General features: G+C 49.9%; 1 protein-coding gene and 1 non-coding gene across 2 annotated transcripts in view; both read left to right on the forward strand.

The window, feature by feature from the left end:
* Igsf3 (immunoglobulin superfamily member 3) overlaps positions 1–19,436 on the forward strand; it is a 101,125-nt gene that overhangs the window by 57,768 nt on the left and 23,921 nt on the right. Inside the window, exons 5-9 of the mRNA XM_023701749.1 lie at positions 3,939–4,316; positions 6,250–6,660; positions 11,311–11,700; positions 13,109–13,168; positions 15,629–16,030. Of these exons, the coding sequence (XP_023557517.1) occupies positions 3,939–4,316; positions 6,250–6,660; positions 11,311–11,700; positions 13,109–13,168; positions 15,629–16,030 (1,641 nt within the window). The remainder of the gene's footprint in view (positions 1–3,938; positions 4,317–6,249; positions 6,661–11,310; positions 11,701–13,108; positions 13,169–15,628; positions 16,031–19,436) is intronic.
* On the forward strand, positions 14,633–14,779 carry LOC111812752. The gene has a single exon (XR_002818164.1). It is a non-coding gene; the product is annotated as a U4 spliceosomal RNA (small nuclear RNA).

The following is a 19,436-nucleotide window of genomic DNA, read 5'->3' on the forward strand; positions in this document are numbered from 1 at the left end:
TTATTATAGTATAGTAGTGAATGCAGAAGAAATTTTACATAGCCATCACGCATTCTTTTTATTTTTGGTTTTTTATGTTTTTTTTTTTTTTTTTTATTTTTTTTTTTTTTTTTTTTTTTTTCTTGTTATAAAACTAGGCCATATTCCTTGCTGAAGATTGGGGAAGGAAGTAAAATCTAAAGAAGGAAATAAAAGTCATTTGGCATCTTATCATCTAGTACTATTTTATTCCTTTTTGCATAATTTTGTATAACACTCTGATCTTTCTTTTTACATTACAGAAGTAGTATTTGCTTACTGCGAAGTGTCCAGAGGGGACAGAATGTCTAAAGTCAGTCATTTTTTGAAAAAGTGACCTTTCCCTTGGGAAGTTCCAAGAGATGTAAGAACTCAGGGCAGGAAGAGCCGTCTCCTGCTGCACTCTGAGGAAGGTGGGAGGGGCGGAGAGTCCAAGGATGCCCTGGGCAGGCCCTGGACCTGGTCACTCTGAAGGTGACGGAAGTCAGGGAGAGCCAGCAGAGGGACACTGCCGGGGCAGAGTGGAAAGGATGTGAAGCTCTCAAGAAAGGAGAGTTCATCTTTATCTCTATGTTAGCGTCTACTTTCTAAGAATAAGCACTGCTTTCAGAGATCAAAGGCACGAGGTGAAACTTAATAAGCAGGCACAGGTGAGGCCGAGTGTGAAAGTACAATTCTTTGTCTATTTACTTGACAGGGCCACTTCCGGCTGAACAACTTGTCTTGACCTAGCTGCCCCGACTCTTTCGGGCCACCTGGCGCTGTTTACCTCTCCAGGGGTGGGATGCGTATGATCCGCCCATGAGTGCTTTCCTCAGATCTGCCAGTAGAGCGCTGTGGGGTAGACACATGGTTGTACCGCGGTGGGCTCTGTTGGCCGGGCCTCAGCTCCTTGGTTTGGACCAGGAAAGGGGAGAGGAGAGTGCGACTGTCCTGAGCCTAACCATTGCAGCATTTCTAGAGGGGAGGAGCACAGAGCCAGTGAGAGCCTTCACTTAGGGTGCGATCTTGCATTTGGTCACTGGCTGGCACCATCTAGGCGGAGAGATCATAAAACAGCAGTTCTTGACCCAGACACACCCAGTTCGAGTCACCTGAGGCGCTTATGAAACTCCTCATGCAGGGCTGTGCCCCCATCGATTGTGCTGGGGGAGGGGAGCGGGGCAGCCCAGCCAGCACTGTTATCCCTCCCCCCCCCCCCCCCCCCCCCCAGAGCCGGGGATAGGACTCAAGCAAGCAATTATTCTCCTGCACTCTATCTCCCCAGCCCTGTTATTCTAAAAGCTCTCCAAGTGGCTCCGTGATTCCAGTATGGGTGCAGAGGCGGGGAGTAATTCTTAATGAAGACCTGCCTGCCTCCAGCCCTGTCATGGTGGGCGAGGTGTGGTCGTCCCTGATTTGTCATCGGGCGCTGAAGTGCAGAGGAGACCTAAGTAAGTGGTGTGATTGCTTTCAAAGCGTTCTGCATTTCAGAAGTACTGCAGATGTTCGATTCAGTTGTCACTCTGAGTGTGTGTGTGTGTGTGTGTGTGTGTGTGTGTGTGTGTTTATGTATGCTTTTAAATTCCTACAAAGAGTACATATAACTGTTACACACCGAATTTTAACATACGGAAAATGACTAATGAGTTGTCTTCTCTCTGTGGCTTTAAATACAGGGGCGAATGCCATCAATCAGAATGTATCAGATTGAGATATGACTGTGATTTTGTTCTATTTATTTGTCCCCTCCTCCTGCTTTTTTTTTTTTTTTTCTTTTTTCATTTTTCCTGCTTCTGCTGGAGCAAAGATGGACTTCTGTGTTCTATTTAGGGAGCAGGGAGTCTACATGAATAACAGTTCGGGAGCCACAGACCTTTCCTTTCGTGGCTGTGGTGTTTCAGTCTAGCACCCTGCGTATTAGATCAGTTTCCTTTGGGTACAGCTGCCGCTGGGCTGGGCTGGGCTGGGCTGGGCTGAGCTGGGCGCTACCTCCCAATAGGCTGGGAGTGCCCTGCCTGTATATCAGCTGGATCCACAGCACATAGGTTTATGCTGGACAGCTGCCCAGCCCTTGGGGTGAAAGGCAAGTTCTGGTGGCTGTGGGCTGTGGCTCTGGGTGGAGCTGGCCAGCCTTAGAAAGCTTCCTTGGCAGAGGCCGCCGAAATACCTCCGAGCAGTCAGTGGCTAGAGCCTGCCGTCTGGCCCCAGAATGTTCTGGACAGTTGGGGTCCTAGCGCCCAGCTTTCTGTTGTGGGTAAATTGTGTGCTGGTCCCTGTGCTGGGGGCTTGAGAGAGATCCTCTTATCCACTTAAACTTTGCTGTCACTTGTTGCCACATGTGTTATTCTTCCCATCTTGCACTTGAGGAAACTGAGGCTCAGAGACGGCAAGCAACTTCATGTGTTCAGTGTCACAGCTAATAAGTGACAAAGCCAGGACTGGAACTCAGGCTAGTCCTCTGCGAGGCCTTTGAAACCATTTGATGGGTGAGATCAAGGTCCGGAGAGGAAAAGCGGCTAAGTTGATGCAGCTGGTTCTGATTCATGGCCACTTCTGTGACAGGCGCTAACATGGTCTTCCTGCTTCCCTGCTGTGCCTGGATGCCATGTGGTGCAGGTGCAAGCAATGGTGTGCTGGTGTATTGATCCATTTTCTGTTTCTGTAACAATATACCTGGGGCTGGGTACTTTATTTTTAAAAGAGGGTTATTTAGCTCATAGTTTGAGAGACTGGAAGTCCAATACTGTTGGCCCGTGTTCCTACCTCTGCTGAGAGCCCACTGGCACACCACAGCCGTGGATGGCATCATGACAGGAGTGTGTGCAGAGGGTGAGATCACCAGAGACAGGAAGCAGACCACCCGGGGCCCCATCTTTCTTTTTGTAACAAGCCCCTCTTGTTAAAGCTAAGTCCTGCGACCAGAGGTAATCCCTTTGTGGGCAGCACCCCAGTGACCTCGATATCTTGCGCCAGGCCCCATTGGTCTACCACATCATCACATGAGGACCAGGCTTCTAGCATATGAGCCTCTGATTGGACTTAAACAGGGGCAGGTGTATAGGGTGGGAACCTGGACTCAGCGCTGTGACTGTGCTCCAGGATGGGATACCATGTGAGGAGGCCTCGCGGGAGGGCAGGCGGAAGTGACCTCGGTGAGCGTGTGTCGGCAGGAAGGGTTGGGATGGGGAGTGGAGTCACAGTGAGTGAGAGCTGCGGACTTGGACAGGAGTCTGTTCCAGGCAGTGCTCTGCTCTGTCCGTTACCCCTTTGGTAGTTGGTGGGAGTCTGGGCCCCAGGATCTGCTCCAGCCCTTCACATTCCTGTTTCCGAGTGTATGCTCAGCCAAAGTTGGCAGCAGGCCCTTTGCAGAGCTCCACTCTGTGCCTCCATTTATGGAAGGAAGAGGCACGAGGAATGCCCCTTGGGTGGTGTCAGGAGGAGCTGCGTTGGAAAGCGAAGAGTGCAGCCCCTGTATACGGTCAGGCGTCAAGGCCCCCCAGCAGGGCCACTTACCAAGGAGGTAGCGCTGAACTCAGCCACATGGTAAGGCAGTTGCTTTTGTTTTCATCTGGATCTGTGCCAAGGACTTGACTTTTTCTGTTCATTTTATTAAAAACTTTATAAACAGCGTTAATAAGTAGATATAAAAATGCTGCATAAATGACAGAGGGACTCAGTGAAATTCACAAGGGTCAGCTATTGAATAACAAAACCACGTCCTTGCACCGTCAGATTCCTATATATGCAAATTAGAGACAGTGCTTTTACCACAGTGTTTTAATTAATATTTATAAATCACAGAGCGCCTCTGAAAGGGCCAGTAAGCTGTTCATGTGATTATCACGTTACACAAACCACAGACGCTCTGGAGATTGCTGCCTGTTTTGCATTTTGGCCTGAGGAGTAAGTGAGCATGTTATGTGTGTGTGTGTCCCCAGGTGTGGCGTCTGCACAGCGGCAGGTCACTGTCCAGGAGGGACCCTTGTACCGCACGGAGGGCTCCCACATCACCATCTGGTGCAACGTGAGTGGCTACCAGGGCTCCTCCGAGCAACACTTCCAGTGGTCCATCTACCTGCCCTCGGCCCCTGAGCGCGAGGTGCAGATCGTCAGCACCATGGACTCCTCCTTCCCGTATGCCATCTACACCCAGCGTGTCCGCGGGGGGAAGATCTTCGTGGAGAGGGTCCAGGGGAACTCGTCCTTGCTGCACATCACAGACCTCCAAGCCCGGGACGCAGGGGAGTATGAATGCCACACGCCCAACACGGAAGAGCGGTACTTCGGGAGTTACAGCGCCAAGATGAACCTAGTGGGTAAGGAGAGGCCGCTTCTGCACGCCCCGTGCCAGGCCGTAATCTCTTCTCTCATGGTACGCCTGCCTCTGTTTTGTATCATGCACTGACTTAAACATAAGACAGCAAGACGCGAGGTGCTGTAGAGGTCACCAGGTAGCATAAGCAAATAAACTTTCTGCTCTCACCCGTTTGTAGTACAAGCTTGAGGCTGAAACCGTAGAAAGACCTAATGCTCATGGTAAGAATTTCAGAGGTTGTTAATGCTCTTACTGGTGAAAGGGGATACAAAAATACAAGGGAAAGACATTTGGGATAATCTGAAAAGAGGACGTGGAAGATAAAACATGTAAAATCAGCTGGCAGAGTGGCAGACCCCACACAGGCCACGGAAAACTGCCCTTCTCACCCCCGAAGGTTGGAGTCAGCCCAGGACAGACAAATTAATTGGAGAATGGTGAGAATAGTTACACAGACGTGTCAATGTGCAGTGGGGAGACGCGCAGGAGAGGGCCTTCCCGGCCATGCCGTGGAGCCCGGTGCTTCTCAACCCTTCTCCCGAGGGAAGAGGGAGGCGAGGAGCACAGCGGTTCTGAGCGTGAATGAACTAGCAGTGCTCAGATAATAGCGGATGATGCTCTTTGGAAATTGAATGGACCTAGGAGACACACACTTTGTGACAGAGTCTGCTTGGGTTACATCCTTTAATCTTCCTCCCCGTGGACAGGAGTTCAGTTAATGAAAACTCCGGAAAGGGAACAAAGGTAATTACTTTCTTCTGTGGCAGGACTAGGCTTTAGGTAGATAGGGGGATGTCACACAGATTCCTTTCAGCATCTGCTGCTCCCCGTGGCCTTATTTAAAATGCTCAGCCCCTAGGTCGCTGTATTTGGGGTGAATTCTGTGGGCTTCTCCACGTCTCAGGAGGACCTTTAGGCCAGCTCTGAGAGAGCTGAGCGCAGCTGAGTCAGGAAGAGCGTGTGACCCAGGCCCTCGCTCAGACCTCTGGCCCCACAGGAGCTGTCCTTTGGGCAGCCCTGGCCACAGTGTTTGCTGATGCGAGAGGGTTAACAGTCTCAAGGCTTTTTTTCTTTATCTGCTTGTCTTAATTTCTAGTTCTTATTATCACAGTTGAGCAGGGCACATTGGTGTTTCTTTTTTTTTCTCTCATAAGCCTGTATCCTACCCACGAGTGCTGTAAAAGCTCATCCTGGGTGAGTACAGGGAGAAAACACGGCAGTGTGACCAGCGTGACAGATGGGGGTGGGGCTTAGACTCCGGAAGGCAGAAGCCTCAGGGTGAGGCTGCAGCCAGAGACTGCAGGACACGTGTCGCAGGCCTGAGTTCTCCCAAGCGTGGCTTCTTCCAGGGTGGACTCCTTTGATGAATTATATAAAATACAACTTGTGAAAAGAGGGGACCATGGTGATTTTTCTCTACCAAGAAATATTTTAATGTTAAAAAGAAAATAACCTTGCACTCACAAAGTATTGCTGGGGAGAGTGGGAGAACAGGGAGAGGTGGGGTGCGTAAGTGGAGAAACAGTGAGGAGGATCTGGGGAGCCGGAAGTCCCCGGAGCCGCTCCTCTTTGAAGATCAGCCAGAAGTGAAGTGCAGGTATTTCAGAGCAGTGCTAAAGTCAACAACAACTCTTATTAGGCTTAAAAGAAAATTATTCTGACAGTGTTTTCAGGAAGCCCATTTATCAGTTAAACTTTCGAAATGTTTGATCCGAGCATTATTAAAATATCAAACAGATAATTATAAGTACCAGAAAAAAAGCACCTTAAAACTGCATTATACATTAACACAAAGTCTTGCTGTATATGTGCCTTTGGGGGTTACCTGTCACCTGAACTGCCTGTCAGAGGCTGTCCCACCAGGCTGCCTGCTCCCACAGGTCTCGAGTTCTATGCTTTGTGACCGTGTGCTCTTGGGATGTTCTCTGTTTCAGTGATCCCGGACTCGCTGCAGACAACCGCAGTGCCCCAGACTCTGCACAAAGTGGAGCAGGACCCGCTAGAGCTCACTTGCGAGGTGGTCACGGAAACATTCCAGCACAGCCACCTGTCTGTGGCCTGGCTCCGACAGAAAGGTGGTGAGAAGCCGGTGGAAGTCATCTCCCTGAGCCGGGACTTTGTGCTGCAGTCCAGCAGTGAATACGCCCAGAGGCAGAGTCTGGGGGAGGTGCGGCTGGACAAGCTGGGGAGAACCACCTTCCGCCTCACCATCTTCCACCTGCAGCCTGCTGACCAGGGCGAGTTCTACTGTGAGGCTGCTGAGTGGATCCAGGATCCTGATGGGTCGTGGTATGCCATGACCCGGAAGCGCTCTGAGGGGGCCGTGGTCAACATCCAGCCCACCGGTCAGTCTCCCTGGACTTCTGCTTCCTCCTGTACTTTACCACAGGGGAGGGCCGTCAGTGACCTAGAGGGTGTGCAGACACTGCCTTCGGTGACCTGTAACCATAGAGAAAGTTGCCAGGCCAAGTCAGAGATGGTGCTGCCTTAGTCAGAAGGCACTGCAGGGTGTATCGGACACAGGTCTCCTAAGACCTGATCCTCGAGCAAATTATAGACAGGTGCTACCCCAGCCGAGTCCTGCTTATTCTCTTGTTTTCTTTGTACAGAGTGTTTTTCATCTTTCCAAGTAAGAAATTTATTGAAGAGTTGAGCGATTTCACAGCAACCGTTTGTGTCTTGTGCCTCTGGGTCTCCATTCCTATTAGGCACAGCCACTGCCCTGGTTGGTGGTGTTGCTTCCGCAGTTTCGTTTGTAAATGACATTTGAGATTGTGAATCTGCGATTACAGCTATAAAATGATGGACGCTAGAAATTAGGATTACATTATTATCTTGTGTTAGTACTTCCCTAGAGGTGTAACTCCAAAATGCTGTATCACATATTGTCATTGTCTCTTAGGATGTCCTTGAGGTAGGTAGGTAGTGGCATCCCCATTTCATAAGTAAGGATGAGGATGCTGCGTGCAGAGGACTTTATGACAGGGCTCCAGGGAGAGTCACTGTGCTGCTAAGCCTGTCCAGAGAGTGCTAGGTCCTCCTGTAGATGGTTTCTCCAGGGAGTGCCTGGCTAGACGCCCTGAGGAAGCCGTGTGAGTGTTTAGGGCTGGTGGCTTGGAGAGCTGCAGACCTCTCTGGCTCCCTTTAGTGTCTCCCATGACCCCTGAGCTTTGTGAGCTCCAAGTCAGAGCTGACAGTTTTTGTTCCTGCCTGGGCTGGACTGGGCTGGGAGGTAGGTGTCCTTTGGCCCATCAGTCTCTAGCTCTGGAAGGTGGTCATGGTGCTGTTATTAAGAAATCCAAGTGGACCATGCACATGGGTCCTTGTGTTGGTGCTTCCCTCTAGTGAGGGCAATGGCAGTCCTGGCGAGGGAGTAGAGGACTGTGGGTCATCATGATGGGGTCTGCATGCCAGGACGTGGTACTCACTCCTTGTCGCATTTGCTAGTGAGTTTTAAAATTTTATTTATTTTTTATGTATTTGGTACAGGGTCTTTACTCAGCTCATAGTGATTACTCATAGTGATCCTCCTGTTTCAGCCTCCCCAGTGCTGGGCTCAAACTTGTGCATCGCCACGCCTGGTCTTGGGGGCCAGCTCAGTGCCACCAGGGTGGGGCTGGCATGGCATGTGGTGCCAGGGATCAAATCCAGGTCCTTGTGCTTTCCTAAGCAAGTGCTTAGACCTCTGCGCTATCTCTGTGGCCCTGCTAATGAATTTTGTGGGTCTTGGCCTGGTGCCATTCACATTGAAGACCTGGGCTTCAGACTCACAGTGGACCTCCAGGGCTTTATCCCAGAAGTCCTAAGGCAGAGAAGCTGGGTTCCCACTGCACTGCCCAGGTGATGACTTTTGCCGTCTACGTTTTATCCAGCACAGCTCTAAAGGGAATGAGGCAGGAGCGTGTCTCAGGAAAGCTCATGGCCATCACCTCACTAGAGGACTGGTTCTCAGGTAGGAGCTTGATCTTCTCTAGGACCCAGGGCTCTTTGCAGCTTCTGGAGCTCCTGGTATTAGAAAGTCTTCTGAAGGAGCTTTATTTCCTATTTACCATTTTCCTTGCTGGATGGTTTGAAGATCAGCTTCAAAAGTCTGGACTAAATTTTGAGTCTTAATGCCTTTTAAATTAGGTTGCATCAGTTAATCTTCTTTATTTTAATCTTACCAATTTGGAATTAGGGCTTTTTGAATTTACCCTCCAAATGTATCTAAACTAAGCCAGCAGAGGGAAGATTTAATGAAAGGAAAAGGGTGGCAACCTGACTTTGTGTTGACGTTCAAGCTCAGTGGTTGCATCCCCAACTTTACCCTTCTTTTAGTTCATGTTGGTAATAGGTCATCAGTCCCTGCCGCACTGCAGGTGTGGCGTGGGGCACCTGGAGGGGCCAGATGAATGATCTTGCTCCCTGCACTTGTCCTTGTGAACGTGAGAGCCAGTGGCTGAGCAGGAAGTGCAGAGTGCTGTAGTGGAGCCTCCAGAGTCCTCTGGGACACAGCAGATATAAAGGTTCTTGCTCTTCTAAGTTTTCCCTGTGTGGGAACATTGTTAAGTCAAATCCAGTAACTCTTGGACAACTAATGACTTGGGTGGTTTCAGCAATGTTATCTGATTATTCGGCAAACAGAAAAGTCAAGTATGACTAGATGCTGAGCTCTGGATTTGCACTGTGGGAAAAGAAAAGGAAGGAAGGAAAGGTAGCCAAAGCCCAAATACTGAGAAGTGGGGCTGGGGTTCACTCTGTGGACCAGTTTTACAGCTGCTCTTCGTACCTTAGCAGCCCTTGGAAGGGCCTGAGGCCGTGCACCTAGGCTGGGAGCCTGGAGCTGGGGCTGGGCCTGGGGCATCGAGGTTCTTTGAACTTGAAGGGAGGGGAAGGACATGTGAGGTGCTGTGGCAAAGTCTCTGCCTTCCTATTAGTGGCAGCTCTGGTTGTCTTGTTTTGTAAATTTCAGTCAAGGAATCTGTTCCTGGAGTTGCTCAGAACCTTTGATCTACAGAACCACAAAAGAAAAACAGAGTGTGCATTGTGTTATGGCGTGGGCTACCTGGAGCTTGGGGAGGGAAAGCCTCCAAGCGAGGAAGGCCCAGGGAAAGCCTCCTGGGCTCAGAACAGCAGAAGGAAGGGCACGTGGCAGGGCCCAGTGAGAGAGAAGTACAAAACGGCCGCACAGGTAGGAGGACACGCAGGAGGGAGGGGTCATGGAACCCAAGGGAGGACCAGGGTGCAGAGGTGGGGCACACCAGTGCCATTTGTTAGGTCAGTGACTTGTTGCAGGAGAAGGGCCAGAGGCCAGATTTCAATGAGCTAACAAGTGAGGCCTAAATGCATTTCCAGTGGGTTGGCTGGGCACTGCAGAGAGCGAAGTGCTCTGCAGAAATGGCATGACGTAGATCTTCAGCCTGGAGATGGGAAGGTGCCTGAGCTACAGTGGGCTCCCCTGGGTAAGAAGTGTTCTTGGTTGCCCAAAGCAGGAGAGCCACCATTGTGCCAGTTCTGGGTCATGCTGGCATGTCCACACTGGCATTTATGTAGAAGGAGTGCCTTTTAGCCTTGATGTTGGGTTACAAATTACTATACTTTGGTTGACCCAAGAGCTAATAACAGAGAGCAGATAGCATGGGTTCATTCATCGAAGAGGCTGCAACAGAGGAAAGCCTGCTTCTTCCAGCCACGTCTCCAGGTCTGGGCTCTTGGAGAGGGAAGGAAACAGTGGTGGCTAACACGTGGCAGGAAGCTTGAAATACAGAAAAGGAGAGGAGGAGTGCTAATGGCGGTGATGGAGGGCAGGGCTGTGAGGTCCAGCGAGGGCGGGCGGGGGCAAGAAGAGTGAGGCAGCCCGCGCACATTCCTGTGTACTTCAGGGAAACAGGGTTTTATTTGCTCAATGAGAGATGTGGCCTGGAGTGAATGAGCCAAGGGTCCTGAAGCTGCTGGAAAATCCTACAAGTGCCAAATGGGGAGGGCAGCTGTGACGGGGGCTGAGGAATCTATCGGGGGTCGACATGCTGCTGTGCTGACCTCTCAGTGTCTTCTCCAGAGAAGCAGAGCTAGAACTACAAGGAAGGATTTGGGCCAAGGTCACAGCTATCCCCCTGCAGCCAGTGCTCAGTTTCTTGGGCACAGGTTTCCTCTGACCCCCATCTTCCTTCTCTTTCCCCTCACTGTTCCTGTGGGGCACCTCTGAGCTTGGGTAACCTTCTCGTAAGTGTATAGTCACCATGTGCCACCATCACCTGGAATACTGTTGGGGACCAGGTTCGTGATGGGTCCTTCTTGGGTCTCCCCCTTCTGCCTGCCTCTTTGAAGAATGTTTGGGCTCCTTGATCATTTCAGAGGCCACCTGACCGTCAGTTAAGTGGGTAGTGCCCCACTCCACCCACGCTAGCAGGTGGCAGACCAGTGACAAGACGCTGCCTCTTATTTCCCCAAGTAATGCCATCAGGGTTCCTCGTATCCATGCCTTACTTCCAGTATTCATGTGGGGGTTGAGAGAGAATTTCAGTATTTTCACTTTTGGATATTAGCTAGTAAGATTAGAGTCAGCAGCTAGGTCACTGTCCATATGCCTCATAGAGCTCTGTGGGCGTAAGTTCTCTAACACCTGCTGAAAGCATTTGTAGTTGTGTTGCTTCCGTGGAGTAGTGGTGCACGTGGGAAGGTAGATCTTCGCGATCTGCCATTGAAAAAGCTAGTAGGAGTGCCTCCTAGGTGAGGGAGGACTCATCAAGGACAACATAAGCTTTGAGCGGAGCCGTGTTGGTCTTAGGGTAGCGAGCTCCTTAGGCCAATGGAGTCTAGCAAGGATGTGGTGATGTTCAGTGAGTGCTCTGGGCTTCCAATAACCTGGAGTTGGGCTTTCCCTCTGAATGAGCACTGTGGGGCCTCATGTAGTTAGCATCTTAAAGAAAGGCAGGGGGAGTGGGATTTCGCCTGTGCAGTTGGGTTAGCTGCAGCCACGTTTGCCCAGAATCTATCCGTTTTGTTTGTTTTCTCAGACAAAGAGTTCACTGTTCGGCTGGAGACGGACAAGCGGCTGCACACGGTGGGTGAGCCAGTGGAGTTCCGATGCATCCTGGAGGCTCAGAACATTCCTGACCGATACTTTGCTGTCTCCTGGGCCTTCAACAGCTCCCTCATCGCCAGCATGGGGCCTAACGCTGTGCCAGTTCTCAACAATGAGTTTGCCCACCGGGAAGCCAAGGGACAACTGAAAGTGTCCAAAGAGAGTGACAGTGTCTTTGTGCTGAAAATCTACCACCTCCGTCAGGAAGATAGTGGGAAGTACAACTGTCGTGTGACTGAGCGGGAGAAAACTGTCACTGGGGAGTTCATCGACAAGGAGAGCAAGCGTCCTAAGAACATCCCCATCATTGTCCTTCCCCTCAGTAAGTAGAGGCGCGTTCCCTGCGTGTCCTCCCTTGGTCCAAGTCAGCAGCTGATGTCTCTAGGAGAAGTGGCGGGGGTAAGGCAAGCCCCGCTTAAATTCAGGGTTAAAGCCGAGAGGGAGAGCACCCACCGCTGAGCCTGTCGGCCTCCTCCAGCCCTCCCGCCTGCGCTCAGCGGCCCATCAGGTACCAAGAGCGTTGGGAGTGTAGCTGGCTAGGGCTGGGTACTGGCTGATGCGAGCATGAGTAGCTGAGAGTAAACACCAGAGTGCCAGCTCCGCTTGGAGAAAGACCAAGCCCAGAGTGCTAGTTGTTCCCATGTGGGAATTATATGCTAGAAGAGTGGGCAGAGGCTGGTCTTGAAATCTCATTTAAGGAGAGCTGGTCTTTGTGAGGATTTTAAATCATATAATGCATTATGAAGAGGGATTAGATTTTGAAGTTTTTGCAGGTAGCAAGGTGGGCATTGCCCTAATTGTTTTCCCTGTTGAAATTGCATTAGAGGCAGCGGCTTATCGAGTACTTGCCTAGCATGCTCCAGACCCTGGGTTCATCCCCAGCACTGAACAGAAAAAAAAAGTAGTGGGCAGGCTGTCCCAGCTTCCCAGAGCCCGCCTTTGGAGGCTTGGCTGTCTCTGATAGGCTCAGGTGGGGCCTGCTTCCTAAGAAGCAGATGTACTGCGCGGGGAGAGTCCTTGCAGGGGGCTCCAGGGGGACCCATGTTTGTGCATGTTGTGTTCAAATACTTGTAGTGTTCCAGCATTCCTATTAATCTCCTTCCTGTCATAGTTCTGTTTTTAGTAAAAAGATAATACAAATTAACAATGCTTTAATTTTAAACAAGGTGGTAAAGTTGTAAAACTAACCTTTAACCTTTTTCTCGGATGCTCAAACTGTCTTTTCTTTCTCTTAGGCATCTAGTGATTTGCTTTACGTTTGCATCTTTATTTTTACGTATTTAAAATATTTCTCTTCAAGTGTGAAGTTAAAAATAGAGACAGGGAGTTGCCATTCTCTTTTTTATCAACAGGATTAGTTTGTTTTATGCTTTTTTTAACTATACACACCCCGCTAATGATCTTGAAATTCTATTTCTTAGCCTCCCCACCTCACCCTGTGATGCCTGGCATGGTGCTTTGCATAGAGTAGGTGCTTGCTGATTATTTGTGTAACAGAAATTGTGGAGTTGAATGCCCAGTCTCTCTACTACTCTCCTGTTGGCCTGTGCTTGCCTTAACCACAGACTCTCTACTATAAAATCTGTGACTAATTCCTCATTGTTTTTTAAGGATGGAGTGAGGGGCAGCCTTGCCAATTACTTCCTGTATCTTTTGTACTAAAAGATTTCCCCCAAATCCCTTCCAAGAACCTGTTTGATGATCTGTGGCCTGCTATATTGCTTTTCCAGCAGATAACTGGGTAGTTAAAGTCCCCCAGCACCACCAGATCCTGTCCCAAAGCCACTTGGGTAAGTCTACCAAAGAACGCCAACAAACACATCGGGAATGGTGATCATACCTTGGATTTTAATGGTGCCTTCTCTCCCCTGAGCCCAGAATGCTTCTGCATAAATCATTTCCCTCTCTGCTCCCAACTCTCAGATCCCTGTAGAGGCCAATGTTATGTCCATCCTATGAATGAAATCAGAACACCACTCAGGGAGAAGCCTGAGCCTGCTGTTCAGTTAGTGGTTGAGTTCGCGTTGCCTTGGACACATTTGCTTCTAACTCCAAATCCACTGCTCTGCGCTTAGCTTGTGCTCCACCATCAGCCTCTTGATTGGAAATTTTTGTTTGTGAGCATGCACTGAGATTCTCATTAGTTCTGTCCTAGTTTTCAGTTAATCCGGAGTTTTAACTTGTTGGCGGCCTTCTTACAGTCCTGGGCACCCGTGTAAATATTTGTAATATGCAGTGCGGCACTGCTCTGGCCCTGCCTGTGCCTCTCCTGCCAGAATAGCTCTTCTTCTGACCATGGGTTTTTTCCAGGCTTTCTCCAGACAGCAGCCCCTTGCAGAGCGAGTCGGTACTTCCGTGAGCGTCCTTGGGGTGACAGAAAGTGTGAGGATGAGGTCCCGAAGGGCATTGTTCTGCATAAGAGGAGCAAAAAGGTGTTCTCCCTTCAAACTAAAGTCACCCTTTAATTCCTCACTGTGAATTGATAACAGTAGAATAAGTGTTTACCCTAAAAGGAATTTTATTGTTACTCACTCTGATGCAAAACAAGCACCTCATCTAATCCTCTCCATGTTACAAGCCCAAGAGGTGGCCCCTGTCAGTGCCTCCATTTCACGCGGGAGAATTTGGAGCTTGGATAGCTAAGTAGGAGCTAAATACTGGAGAGTTAGGAGATGGTAACCTGAGCTCCAAACTCTGCTCTCAACCCCCAGCGCTGCTTCAGATGGGGCTCTGCAGGAGCCTCATCATCTCCGTGAGTAGCTTCAGGAAGACTCCTGGGAAGGTCGCCCTCCGGGAAAACTGCTGTTCACACCTTGAACAGGTCTTATTTTTAACAGGAAACAAACACATCCCGAATGGGTAAAAGCCACACTCGCCATAACTAGAGCTAAATGCTGAGGCTCAGTGCTCTGCCTTGACTCTACCTGCGGGGGAAATAAAGGGAAAAAAAGATTGATTCCTGGCTTGGCGTGTGTTTCCTTCAGTAATCAGTGTTCTTCCTAATCTGGTATTTGATTTAATGGATTGGTTTAAAATTATTGTATTTCATGTCCAGAAAATTGGAGCCAAATTAGTTATGGTACTGATCTTTGTGTTAATACTTCATGTCCCTCTGAACTCCATATAGGTAATTATGCAAAATAATATGTGCATAATTAACACAGATTAAGCTAGGTATGCTGTCTCTAAAAACGAAAGTTTATTAGAGGTAGTAAAATTAATCAGGATCATGTTGACCATTGTTTGGAACCCCTAGCTTTGCACAGTGGCAGTATTGTAGCCGATGAGGTTTATCTGAGGTGCGATTATTGCTAATTGTTTGAAACCCCGTGCTATGTGTTAGGCAGTCTGTACACATTGTCTCGTTTCTTTTCAATCTTTGAAAAATTCCGCAGTTAAAGATCACACTCTACCTGTGTTACAGAAGAAGGATCCGAGGAATAGAGAGATTAAGCAGCTCAGCGGAGTGTGATCAGCTACTGGAGCTAGGAGCAAAGGCTAGACTGAGTGGGGGCGTGAGTGGGGCCCTCATCCCAAACTTTGCGGGGCAGATGTTTTGAGGTGGAGAGCAGAGAAACCTGGGGCTGAGGGGAGACAGACAGATGGACGGTGACGAGCTGCTTGCTGGCTTTGGTTTTCTCTGTACTTGTGAAAGTATGAAGGCTCATTCCCCGCGCACTGAGAAACCAAGCCGTCTGTGTGTCGTTACAAGCAGCACGCCAGCACACACAATCTCCTAAATACTTCCTGGCATCTTTTGTCTTTTTAATATCCCCCTAAAGAACTCAAAGGATACACTGTGGTGTTCAGCTTTTATTAAACTGCTGTAGCACCAAATGGGGGAAGACTGAAGTGAAGGAGATTCTGGGCGTTAATCATTTTGGTGAAAATCCAGGTTGAAAGCTTTGAACTCCAACTAGTAGGTCACTCCATAGATTGTTTTACGTCCTAAATATCATGTCACTGTGCTGTATTTCTTAGATTCGACTCAGTCTCAGGACCTCATCACCCCAGGCCTCTACATGTAGCAAAGAACATCCTAGGTTTAGGAGCTAGAGCCACGGGGAACAATGCCTACCATGAGCTAGATCTTGTAGCACGAAATGTTAGAGCACTGTTTTATCCTCTGAGCTCCCTGCTCAGGAGTGTGGAGTTCACATTCCACGTGCACACGTCCGCTGGCGGTATCTGCGGGAAGGGCACCACGGCGACCAGAATGCCCCCAACACGGCCCTCTCTCCTCTCCTCAGAGAGCAGCATCTCCGTGGAGGTAGCCAGCAATGCCAGCGTCATCCTCGAGGGTGAGGACCTGCGCTTCTCCTGCAGCGTCCGCACGGCGGGCAGGCTGCAGGGCCGCTTCTCTGTCATCTGGCAGCTCATCGACAGGCAGAACCGCCGCAGCAACATCATGTGGCTAGACCGCGAGGGCACTGTGCAGCCGGGCGCATCATACTGGGAGCGCAGCAGCTTTGGGGGCGTGCAGATGGAGCAGGTGCAGCCCAACTCCTTCAGCCTGGGCATCTTCAACAGCAGGAAGGAGGACGAGGGCCAGTATGAATGTCACGTGACTGAGTGGGTGCGGGCAGTGGATGGCGAGTGGCAGATCGTGGGGGAGCGCCGAGCCAGCGCCTTCATCGCCATCACAGCTCTTGGTAAGTGAGAGGTGGGGCTGCTCTCAGGCTCTTCCTGCACTGCGCAGCTCGTGTTGGCCTCCATCAGAGTTCTTGTGCAACCCCGTGGCACCTGCTAAGAGGAAACTTTTTTTTTTTTTTGCGGTACTGGGGACCTTGCGCTTGCCAGGCAAGTGCTTATTCTACTGAGCTATCTCCCCAGCCCAAAGAGGAGACTCTTTTTAATAAATTATTTATTTATTTATTTATTTATGTGTGTGCGTGTGTATGTGTGTGTGTGTGTGCGAGCGTGCGTGGCCAGCTCAGCCCACCAGGGGGTGGGGCTGGCTGGCATGTGGTGCTGGGGGATTGAACCGCGGTCCCTGTGCTTTGCTTTGCTCAAGCTTGTTCTAAGTAGGTGCTTTAGACCACTGAGCCATCTCACCAGCCCCCCAAAGAGGAGACTCTTGAGGCCAAAGAAATCACCAGTGGATGGCAGGGCACCCAGAGCTGGCACCTTTGGGAGCTGTTAGCTTTTCTAGGGCTGAGATTGAAGCTGGATTCGGGCCACCACCCAGCAGGAACAAAGCTACCGTCAAAACTGCCTGGAAGAGAGGAGGGGAACGACCGAGTGCCACAGCACCTCTCTCCTGGCCTCGCTGCTCGCCTGCCCACAGTCCAGCCTTCCCTGGAAGTAGGCAGAGCAGGGTAGAAAGCCCCTTGCATTTAGCTGGCTTTGCTGTGTTGCTGAGTGAGCCCGAGTGCTCAAGTTTAGTTGCTCTACTGAAGCGTATGCGCGCAGGCTCACGTGTTAGGAAACCAGAAAGCATAATTTGCCCAAAATTACAGTTTCTAAGTGATGGACCCGCAGTCTGAGTCCAGGAAACTGGCGTTCGTCTTAATGTTTTTCAAGGCCTGTGCTTTTTGTACACTCCTCTGTGGGCCCCCTACTTAAGAATCCATTTCCTTCTTAGCATGACATAAAAAGATACCTTGAGATTTGCTAAAACTACAGAATATTAGATTTGCTTCTCACGGGGTACTTAAAAAGGCTTGTGTCAACTTTTATCTGCCAAATACAATCAGTATATTAAATTTTAAAAGACTAGTCTGCTACTTTGCTAAGCAGATAAGTTGTCATGAGAAGTCTTCTGTGTATCAGGGAGTTAACGTCAGTTATCCTCAGCGACGTTACACCCCACTCTTGTTGCCCGTCACTCCCAGGAAGAACTGTCAGAATGTCCGCAGCCCCTGCCGGCGCTGTCCGAGGCCAGGTCCTCCACTTCCCCACTTCCCTGAGATGAGGATTACATTTGCTCTTTAAAGGTTTAGTGCGTGGCCTGGTGAGATGGCTCAGTGGTCTAAAGCACCTACTTCGAACAAGCTTAGCAAAGCACAGGGACCGCGGTTCAATCCCCCAGCACCACATGCCAGCCAGCCCCGCCCCCTGGTGGGCTGAGCTGGGGACACACACACACACACACACACACACACAAATAAATTTAAAAAAAAAAAAAATAAAGGTTTAGTGCTCTGTACTGGCCCGCCCCCCCCAGGGGCACACTGAGACTACATTAAGACTGGGCGTGGTGTCGCGTGCCTGTAATCCCAGCACTTGGGAGGCTGTAAAACAGGAGGATCACTATGAGTCCGATGATCTACGCAGTGAAACCCTCTACACCCTGTCCTAAATACAAAAAAAAAAAAAAAAAAAAAAAACCTCAGTCTAGAGTTGAATCTGCTCTGTGCAGTCATCCTACAACTCACGTTTCTGTCTCTAGAAACTTCCTCCGGCTGTTGCTGTTCCTGACAGTTTCAGTCCCCGTGCCTCTGCTGGGCACTAGGAGAAAGCACAGCATGTCCAGTGTTGTAGCCCTGGTGGGTTAACCGCGTCTGCAGCGTGGTTGCAGCGAGTCGGGGTGAGCTCTATAGGAGCACCTTGGCCATCCTGGGTCATCCTCAGAGCATTTTTCTACTCACTGTATCCTGCAGTCCCCACAGCCAGGTTGTCCCGAGGGGGCCATGCTGGGACCCAGGGCCAATTCCGCGTTCCTCTCCTCCCCCAGGACAGTGCTGGCTGAAGCTGTAATCAGGGAAGGAAAGAGTGGGAGAGTTGGGCTGAGCTTGGTTGTTCACTCTCAAGTGAGCACCAGAGCAGCATTCCTGTCAGTGTGGTTAGCTGCGATCCCCTCGGGAGCAAAGTGACAGTGACCGGTGGTGTGTCTAGGTAATAGGTGGAGCACATAGGCTGTCATGCCTGTGCGTGTGGACCACTTCTGATACTGCACACACTGTAGTCAGTGACTATGACACTGACCACACCAGGCAGGCCAGGAGAGTCACTGCTGGCCCTGTCCCCAAGGTCCTGTTCTGCACCCCTTGTGGGGCAACACATGCTGCCCACAGGTCCAAAAATAGCTATGTAATGTTTAGGGATGGTCTTCTGAGTCCTTTTTTTTTTTTTAGATATATGATCTCACTAAGCAGTTTGGACTCATAGTGATCCTCCTGTCTCAGCCTCCCTAGTGCTGGGGATTATAGGCATGTGCCACTATGCCCAGTTTCAGACCCGGCATGGTGTGTGGTAGCAGGGATCGAACTCTGATCCTTGTGCTTCCCAGGCAGGTGTTTATGCCGCTGAGCTATCTCCCCAGCCCTGAGTCTTAATTGTTGTTTTAAGGATATTCATTATGGAATCCAAATTAAGATCCTGAGTTTTTAACATCCTTGTCTGACAACCACCATGGAAAAGGAGAAGGTTCACTGTGTGCCTGGCCTTTCCTCTGTAGGGCTTACTTTCATTTGTGTCCATTTTGTTTCTTTTCTTTTTTTTTTTTAGAAATTTTTTTAATTGTTTTATTTATTAGAGAGAGAGAGAGAGAGAGAGAGAGAGAGAGAGAGAGAGAGTGTGGTATGTGTGTGTGGCCAGCTCAGCCCACCAGGGGGCGGGGCTGGCTGGCATGTGGTGCTGGGGGATTGAACCACGTTCCCTGATGCTTTGCTAAGCTTGTTCTAAGTAGCTGCCTTAGACCACTGAGCCATCTCTCCAGTCCATCTTTTCTTTTTAAAAAAAATATATTTTAGGGAAGGGTCTACAAGGTATTCAGGGTCTCACTACTAGATCAGACTCATAGTGATCCGCCTGTTTACAGCCTCCCAAGTGCTGGGATTATAGGCGCATGCCACCACACCGAGCCTCATTTGCCATCTCAGTGTATCCCGGGCACGGGGCTGGCACAGCAGGCCCAGGGATCGAACCCCTGGCCCCTGCACCTGCTTGCAGGTGCTTTAATCCACTGAGCTATTTGGCCAGCCCTCATTTTGTTACTTAAGCAAACATCTTTTTAAAAAGTGTGTGCCAGATACTGTTCCAAGCATTGAACGGGTATTTGTTTCATTTTCACAAAAACTCATTTTCCAGATGGGGAAACAGCAGAAAGAAGTTAGG

Source organism: Octodon degus, unplaced genomic scaffold, assembly GCF_000260255.1.
Source record: "Octodon degus isolate 3935 unplaced genomic scaffold, OctDeg1.0 scaffold00140, whole genome shotgun sequence".
Taxonomy (NCBI): Eukaryota; Metazoa; Chordata; class Mammalia; order Rodentia; family Octodontidae; genus Octodon; species Octodon degus.